The following is a 10,250-nucleotide window of genomic DNA, read 5'->3' on the forward strand; positions in this document are numbered from 1 at the left end:
GATCGGAGTGTTTTAATACTTTTACCCAATTGTTTCTCTACTTCAGATTTGAATTCTTTGAACTTTTCAAATGCTTCAGACTTGTATTTCATCAAATAAACATACCCATACCTCGAAAAATCATCAGTAAAGGTAATGAAGTAGGACTGCCCATATTTAGTGCTAACATTTAGCGGGCCACATACGTCTGTGTGGATCAAATCCAAAAGACCATGTGCACGTTCTACATTCCCATTAAAGGGAGTCTTGGTCATTTTTCTCTTCAGACAAGATTCACAAGTAGGTAGAGAGTTTATATCTGACATGTCGAACATGCCCTCTCCCACTAGTTTGTGCATCCTTCTTTGAGAAATATGACCTAGTCTAGCATGCCATATATGTGCTGGGTTTTGACTATCTTGTTTTCTTTTATTTGTTGTTGTTACTATTTGGACATTGTTCAATGAAATATCTTTTAATTTTAAGTTATAGAGATCGTTTTGTAATTCACCAGTTCCAATCAAACATTCATTCTTATATATATTGCAAACACCTTTTGCAAAAACACAAGAATAACCATCTCTATCAAGCATAGAAATAGAAATAATGTTTTTAACCAAATCAGGAACATACAAAACATCTCTCAAAAGCAACTTAAAATCATTGTTTAATATTAAAATAATATCTCCTTTGGCCTTGGAAGCAACCCTTGCTCCATTTCCAAGTCTTAGAAAGGTCTCACCTTCTCTAAGTTTCTTGCTTCTTGTCATCACCTGCAAATCATTGCATAGATGAGAACCACATCCGGTATCCAATACCCAAGAAGAAGAATTCATTGAGATATTAATTTCAATATAAAACATACCATGGCCAGAATGCTTCTGGGCAAGATATTCAGTGCAATTACGCCTCCAATGTCCAGGCTTGTTGTAGTGGAAACAGACTTGTTCTGATTTATTTGGCCTTTTGGGCCCTTGATCAGGTTTCTTGTATGGATTTTTATTAGGCTTGTTCTTAACTGCAGGGGCAGAACGCTTCTTTCCCTTGTTTTGGGCTCCCTTTTTCGTCCCACACGATGAGCCCAAAAGCAGAACAAGTTTTTTCTTTCTTGATTGTGGCCTCATAATTAACAAGCATATTGACCAACTCTTCAAGGGTGGCCTCTATCTTGTTCATATTAAAATTAACCACAAATCCGTCGAACGAGGAAGGTAAAGACAACAAGAGAATATCAATCGAGAGCTCAAGAGGCATAACCACATTGAGTCCCACTAATTTTTCAACTAACCCAATCATCCTAACACCATGCTCATGGACCGAAGCCCCTTCTCGCAAGCATGTAGTCATGAGTTCTTTCACAGTTGCGTGTCTTTCTGATCGAGTTTGAACACCGTATAACTCTTTCAGATGAAAGTGAATGTCAGCAGCATTCGCAGCATCCTCGAACCGCCTTTGCAGTTCATTCGACATAGAAGCCAGGATGTAGCTCTTAGCTAGGAGATCATGGTCCCACCATTTCTCACGCTTGGCTAACTCAGTCTCACTAATGTTAGGAGCTTCTTCCTTCGGTGGCTTATTTTCAAGCACATACGCAATCCTCTCAGAGTTTAGAACAATCTTTAGATTTCTTATCCAATCTTGATAATTAGGTCCGGTTAGCTTGTTTTGTTCGAGAATAGCAGAAAGTGAATTGCGTGTCGACATCTTAAACATACTGAAATTGAAAACAGATAATCGTTACTAATTATTTTAAAATAATTATAAGATATAAAATATGGACTTTGATTTTATAAATTTCCTCCCACTATTTTGACATTTTCACCACCCTCTGATGAAAAACGGGAAATCGTATTTCCTTAGTGAGCACGTAGAGTCCAATCTAGACAACTATGATCCCGAATAATATCAGCCAATCATAATTTCTAAAAGGTAGAGCCCAATTTCATCCCCATGCAACCTCTACGTGTTTCGTCTCACTCTTGATAAGGACCCAATAATATGACGTCGTTTATTTTCGAGTGTCAAGTCGACCCATCAATGTTGAATCGTAGTAGACGGTCGCCATGAGTTCCCTCAATAATATGAGCCGAAGTCATGGGAGTTCCACCCAATTCACATCACCTATGTCAGTGAAAGTCACAGCTTTTCGGCGTCCAGGTCTCCCCAATAATATGATCCAGACACTGACCGCGGGTAGCGTTCAACATGCAACCACCGTTGATGGAAGACAAGAATAAATTAAACTCTTTTAATTTTTACTTTTATGGCTTGATATAAATTTTGAATCATATTCAAAATGAGGGATTTTAATTTTGAAATTGTCTCATCATTTTATTTAAAATCGCGTGCCATGATTTTGTATGTTTGCCGGATTCATGCAACTATATTATCGAATAATATACATACATGAATATTACTATATATCGCATATATCATAATATGACAATTAAATAAGGATGATCGATTGCCAATACTATTTGATCCATGCGAGCCAAGCATGGATCAAGGTCCAAATCCTAGGTAAATGCAGGGATGCAAATGCAACTTATTACATAAGCTTCCAATATTTTACATGTCGCATCTTGATCATCGGGTCCACCATCTTCCAATCTTGATCTCCCACTATTACAAATATTTACATTTGAATAGTCATGACACATAAGGGATACATATCAAGGGGTGGGAACGAGCCATAAACCAAGCTCACTTTAATTTTATCAAATAAAATTATACAAGTTGAGACATGAAAAATATCCTAACATACACCTAGCACATTGGTCATGGCTCTCAATCATCCTTCATGCATATAATATCACATATTATATAATTCATCAATTTCATGTATCTTGTAATTTTATCACTAACCGCCACAATTATTAAATGAATTAACAAATTAAATAAACTTCTTTATTTAATTTCTAATTAATTCAATAATAATTGATTTTCTTGTAAAACTCATTTTACTATAAATAATTAAAATCACATTCTAATTATTTATTTCATAAAAAATATTTTATAAAATCGCATCGGATCCGAAACTCTTTTCGAAAAATATGTATATGTGTAAGGCTGCTCGAAATATTTTCAGACTTACCCCTACACCTACTGACCGAACACTGCCCGAATTAAATTTGGACAGTCAGCCCAATTGCTGTTTCGACAATCATGCTTTGCATTTAATGCAAAACATGATTACTATTATTATATTATATATATATATATATATGTTTTTATATACATATCGTAATGCATATATATACACATATCTATATATAATAATATATATAATAACATTAATGCATATATATATATATATATATCTATATATGTATATATATATCGTAATAAATATATACATATATCTATACATATATATGATAATAATAATATATATCCTTATATATATTATTATAATATATATCTATATACGTATATATATATATATACCGTAATATATTTATACATACATATATCTATATATTTTATAATATATATATATATGTACATATATATATATCGTAATATATATATACATACATATATCTATATACGTATTTTAAATTCTATAAAAATAAATTTTATGGTGTAGCGATATTGAAATATTTTCTTATGCGGTTAAAAATTAAAAATACTCAACATGAAATAAACCATACGATATAGAGAACCTGGCTCTGATACCACTGTTGGATCTCGGATCTCTATCGTGCCCAAAACGCAGCGGAAGTTTAAATTTAATTTTGATGTTCAAAATTTTTTCGGACACTCGTATGGTTTAAATAAATGTACGTAGGGAGTTAAGAGATTTATACCTATCAATCTTAAAAGATTGACGATGGCTCCAACTATTTCGAAAATAGCTCTTGTTGTAAATCCCTACGAACAATCAAATGGATTTTTCCTCCTTTCTTCAAATCAGATCCACGACCGGATTTCCTGTTCCTCTTCTAATTCGCACTTAAAAGAAAAATAAATTTAACGAAGAGAAAACAAAAGGAAGACGACAGGAGAAGAGAGCTTGCAGAGAGCTTCGAGCAGAGAGAACAAAAACTTTTCTGTGCATCTTATGCACTGCTTCTCTCCATTTTCAATCCCTTCAATCAATTGATTAAAGGGAATAAATGAGTTGTCGGCAATAATAGCCGACAACTCATTTAAACTTTTTTTTTAATATTATAATAATATAATATATATATATATAATATATATATAAATATATTATTATAAACATAAGGTCCCACAATCATAAATATATATATTATATATATCCATATATATATCTATATATATATCGTATATATATATATATATCTATATATATATACATTTATATATATATTGAGTAAGTCCTTAAATCCGAGTCCAACACGAAAAAATTAATTAAACCCTTTTAATTAATTTTGCTCTCAAAATTTCTATAAGCTTTTATAAACCATTTATAAAGCTTATCTATCGATCCAATCAAATTTGTTCATCATAAATTCAACTCTTTGAATTTATTATCTCAACGGGAATAGGAAAATCAGTACTTGTGTAACCCTCAATGGTTCAGGGATAGAGCTAGATGTGGGTCCAGGCTTACCCTTATTAGCCTCATTTTATGCATCAACTCCTTGATCATAAAATGTCAGAACTCATTTCTGATTTAACCCATCGAATCATGGTAAGAGCGTTAAGTAGCACCGCCCCATGATTCCCTAGGTATCACTGATAGTGCCTGCAAGAACCAGTCGATTATGGTTAACGTACAGTACAGTCCCTTCATCTCATATATCCCGATCGAAACTGCAACCATTGGTTCATCGAGGGTTGCACGTGAATTTCGATAACGATGTGATGTCTTTGAGAATACATAGTGGCATCGCATGTGTAACTTGGTAAACATTTTACTCTACTACACATCTTACACTCTGGCAAGAGATTCCATGCACTATTATCTCATTTTATCACATAGGATATCCAAACTCGTAGGTGAGCGGTGAATCCTCGACTACAACGCACTGGCTCCTACATGTGTCGCAACTATACCCAACCTCGCCATCTGATGACCCTCATGGAGTCGGTAAACGAGTCAAAGCAAAGTCCTAGCATGTAGAGCCTCAGTGTTGTCCTGGGTCGTAAGGACTAATGGTGTACAACCATAACCACGGACTTATCCACTCGATGAATGATAACCACTTGGGAAGTCCGAGGGAGGGTAGTTCAGTGAACTCATCGTATGAGCACCAATCTGTATGATTGAACATCTCTATGTCCATACCAATGAAACGTGGTACACATCATCACAGATTCTAGTCTCGAGCTCGAGCGATCCTTATCCTTATTTCGGACGGCTCAATCGACTAGGAACTTGATTTAGAATATACAGTAATTAATAATATGTGTTTCATGATTACCATCACATGTACAACCTCATATCTTACTATAGTATATTCAAGGTCTTTATCTATGCAACTTGCATGGGTATACAGATAAAGAAAATGTCAGATAAAAGATTAATTATATTAAAATAAAGATTGTTATTACACTTGAGTCAATAAAATCCCTGACCAACATTTGGCTTGCAGGGCATCTACTCTAACATATATATATATATATATATATATATATATATATATATATATATTTATAAAACACTTGTGATATGAAACCATATAGGTATGTAAACACAACATATTTTAGGCCATCAGCTTGCATTCGTTTTGCGAATTCGAACAAACTGAAATAATCCGAAGTTTTACCCGCTTTGTGAAAATCTATTTTCCAATCGCGAGAATAATGTTGAATGAAAAGGTGCAACTTTTTCCTCCAAATCAATGCAAGAAATATAAATGACGCTCGAACATAACCAAACATTGATAAATTTATAAAATATTTACAAAAACATATAAAGAGACTTAAAACTTGTGATGAAAAAAATGTGATGTTCATGTTGGTTCTTTCCGAGAACTTTTAAGTAGACCACAAACAACCACGAAAAATCAAATTGGATTGCCCAGAAACTTCATGAACTTGCATGAGATTTGAACATGATACATAAGCATATTACCCCTTTTTCTATTGCTACGGCATGAAAGTTGTACATTTAAACATATAGTTGAAAATAACAGAAGCAAAGAAAAAAAAATTGTGACGTAAATATTTAGTGCTTAAATCAGGGATAACAAACTAATACCTTCAAGCAATTTTATTACGTGAGAATAAAATGAAAATAAAGCCTCCAACTTACCTGTACCTCCAACCGTCCCGCAGTTTCATTACTTAACATGATATCAAACTAATACCTCCAAAAGTTTGATTACATGAGAATTAAAATGGAAATAAAGCCTCCAACTTACTTGTACGGAAATACTTCCAATTCTCCAATAGCTTGATTACAACATTTTGATTACAAACTAATACCTCTAACAATTGATTACTCATTGATTAATTGGAGATACTTAATATTCTACACAATTTTGAAGCTCAATAAAACAAAAGGTCTACTTATTTTGGTTTTTAATGCAATAACGGCTCAGTTTGTAGTTTCATTGAAATATTGAACACGTCGATATATTACATCGCACTAAGTGAATAGAAAGTATAACAACTTTGCATACACTAAAGGAAGTATTTACTATCCCATACATTCAGGTTAAGGTAGCAAGGGAAATCATAAGAAGAGATGGAGTGCATAATGTACATATTTGCAGAAGGGGAAAAAAGTGCAATCAATTATGTTACGTCTTAAACGCATACAAATCTCGTATTGTGAGATTAATGTTTTTAATGCATTAACAAGTCTCAAAAATTATGTTTTGATGATTACAAAACTAGGTTAAGTGTTACCAATTATTTAAATTGAGAAAATGCAAATATTAATTTTTTGTGTTAGAAAATACCGAAGAATCGAAGATCAAAATTGATGGATTAAAATTGAAGAACAAATCAAGAGTAACAATTTTTGAATTACACAGTTCTGATGGTCCGAAGCCCTGTTCGGATGGTCCGAAGTAATTCCAAACTATTTTATTGTTTGGAACCAGTTCGGATGCTGCGAAGAAGCAGTTCGGGCGATCTGAAGACCCGATCGGACGTTTCGATCTCTTTACAGCGATTGACAAGATTTGTCCGGAGACTTAGCTCGACAAAGGATTCAATGCAGCCGATCGGACGGTCCGATCTTAAGTTCGGATGATCCGAACAGTGCCACAACTGCAAAAATTTGAATTTGAATCAGTACAGTTCGGAAGCTCCGGAGACAGGATCGAATGATCTGATATCACCCGTTTCAGCACTATAAATAGAGGCATTCTGAGGCCAAATGAAGACACAACTCAAACATTCATCCTCTCATCCTCTAAAGCACCATTTGAGCGATTCTTCAAGCATTCTAAGCCTATTTCAAATTCCCTCAATATATATTTGTGTATCGAGTTGTATAATTGCTTGAAAAATTGTAGTTGTGTATACTCGAGTGTGAAGCCGAGTTTATCGGGTTTTTGTGGCTATCCTTGGAGACCTTAAGAACAAGTGTGTTGAGTTGTTGTAAGGCTATCCTTGGAGCCCTCAAGGCCAAGAGACGCGGTGATCGTGTTGTCGTTGTATCGGTTACTTTGAGCCACCAAAGCCAATATGAAGTGCTAGTGGTACCTTGGTTATTCGACCTTAACCAAGAAGGAGAAACGTAGATGATTTATCATCAAAATTCCATAAACATATCCTCTCATATTTATCGCTTTATTTACTTTCTGTCAATTACTTACCGCATTTATTTTAATTGCCCTAAGTCTTCCGATTGCGTTTTTACAAAATTATTTTAAATTGCTAAATTTGCCAATAGAACCTAATTCGCCCCCCCATTAGGTTCTACAAAGTTGTATCAGAGCCCACTTTTTTTTTTTAATTTTTCAAAAGGCTCTATGGCAAATCTAGCGAGTGATTATGCTCAAAGGCAATTTACCAATCGTCCTCCTCTTTTCAACAGCATAAATTATGTGTGAGGCCTCGATTTTAATCATCTAATCAAGAATTAATCATGTCGATAATCAATCAAGAGTCAAGTTGGAAACCCAAATTAAAAAAAAAATTAATTGTTGGTGAACAGTGCTCGCTCGATCGTTAAAATCTAACCTATCAAGCGGCCGAAAATAATCAAAGTTCTTCCCAGAATTTTTAAGGCCCCCGCTCGATCGGTAATATCTTACCGATCTAGCGGACACAAAAATGCCCATTTTTTGATTCTGCACAGGTATGCTCTGAACCAAAAAATCAGAGTTTCTCTCATACAAATTCAACTCCAAAGTACAACAATTCAAAAGCATAACTCACTCCAACGACATGCATAATTCAATACATATGTAGTTATAGAGTTATACAATATTCGAACTAATAGAACATGCTCAAGCTCTAAGTTCTCAATACAATACAAATACATGTTCGAATACAAGAGTTCAACTTCTAACAACAACGAGTCCTCACTTCTATCATCTCAACACCTAGCTATGCGATCTCTGACTCGGTCCTGCCCCACCTGTTGCCAAGCACACACACAAAGATAAGACAACAGCCAGATAAACCGGTGAGAATAACTCCCAGTATAAGAGACAAACATGCTATATCAAATAACCATCTCAAGTAATGATATAAACAACTTTCACATAATCAAATGAAAGTGCAATGAATGCATTACTTCAAATCTCTAGATTATCAAGCTCAGATAATCAAAATTCATCTCGTCTCTTCTTTTCTTCGGTTGGGATCCCGAGGATAAAATATCATGTAGTGACCCTTACCCGGATCACCTACTAAACAGAACTTAGGCATGCAATTAACTTAATAAAACAGATATCAGAATAAAACTGCGGAAACCATAAACATTATACAATCCCAAGAATAGGAATCTGTAATTTATCCAATAATATACAATCAAATCGAATAGCTGTATAAACCCAAACAACAGTAATAAAACCTAGACGAAGCTCCAGCTGGCCAACCACTGACTAGCCCCTCCTGGATCCACCCTCCTCGTCCAATCGCAAACCTGCCCCATGGAATAGGGTGTCCAGAAAATACAGAGTACGAGACGTGAGCATAAAACGCTCAGTGCGAGAGTATGAGTATACATGCATGCAAAGTGAACTCCCTATAGACTCGAGGTCAAAGATCAGATAACAGAGACAGACCGGGCCCTGGTATGTAGCACGCTGTGCCGTCGCTTCAGGAGGTGGCTCCCATACCGAGATAACCGTGGATACGCCGGACCCAAATCGATGGAAGTCCATCCACTAACAGGATAGGGTACAACCCTACTAACAGACATCTCGAAAGAGATACAGCAAGATGCAAATGAATGCAGCATAATATCATGGCATATAAATCATGCAGTCACATAATACATGCATACTCAGTCAGGATATCTCGAATAGTACTTTCGTACCTCAAAACAGTGAAAGCTCTACCAACTCTAGGTCCACGCCTATAGTCTGCTCTACACTGCCAAATGATACTACTATCATTAAAGTGCTCTAAAAGCCTTAACTAAGCTATTGCATACTCCTAAATATTTATAGGGAGCAAAGCTATACCTTCGTCCGTCGTTAGCCCTTTGATGTCGATGCCTCCAGAACTTGGGCACGACTCCGCTACGACTACCGAACGCCTCTCCGACCTCCGGACCAAGCCTAAGAAGACTAGAACAGCTCCAAAAGGACTAGAAAGGAAAGGAGAACTTGGAATTGGCAAATGAAAGTGAAGCCTCGGCCTTCTATTTATAGACAACGATCGGAACTTCCGATCCTTGATCGGAACGTCCGAACCTCGATCGGAACGTCCGATCCTGCCATCGGAGCTTCCGAAGATCCTGATCTGCCACGTGTCAAAATATCACTTGTTGACTCCGGATAGGGGTGATCGGAGCTTCCGGTCCTGATCGGAGCTTCCGATCCAACCACACGTCATGCCTGACGTAATAACATCGGTGCCTCCGATCGCTCATCGGAGCTTCCGATCCTGTTCGGAGCTTCCGATCGTGCCTTCGGAGCTTCCGATCCGTCCGATACCTAATTCAATTAATTAACATTGATCCTTTAATTACTCAATTAGGGCACGGGCTACTACATTCTCCCCCACTTAAGATATTTCGTCCTCGAAATCAGATCTTAAGTACCGAATGAAAATACAGAAATCAGAAACATTCTTTATTCAAATCAAACGTTTACAGAGTTTGCAACTGAATACAACTTAAAGAATGAAATCAAAACAACTCAGGATGGTCTTTACGCATCCTGTCCTCA

The 10,250-nt window shown here is 35.8% G+C and overlaps 1 protein-coding gene across 1 annotated transcript; it reads right to left on the reverse strand.

Moving 5' to 3' along the window:
- Window positions 1–726: 726 nt before the first annotated feature.
- Window positions 727–1,683, reverse strand: LOC140888015 (uncharacterized). Its single transcript, XM_073295688.1, has 3 exons — window positions 1,168–1,683; window positions 845–1,037; window positions 727–752 (listed from the first exon to the last, which is right to left on the reverse strand). Exons 1-3 carry the CDS (start codon window positions 1,681–1,683, stop codon window positions 727–729), a joined length of 735 nt encoding a protein of 244 aa, XP_073151789.1.
- Window positions 1,684–10,250: the final 8,567 nt, after the last annotated feature.

Source organism: Henckelia pumila, chromosome 3 (assembly GCF_033568475.1).
Source record: "Henckelia pumila isolate YLH828 chromosome 3, ASM3356847v2, whole genome shotgun sequence".
NCBI lineage: Eukaryota > Viridiplantae > Streptophyta > Magnoliopsida > Lamiales > Gesneriaceae > Henckelia > Henckelia pumila.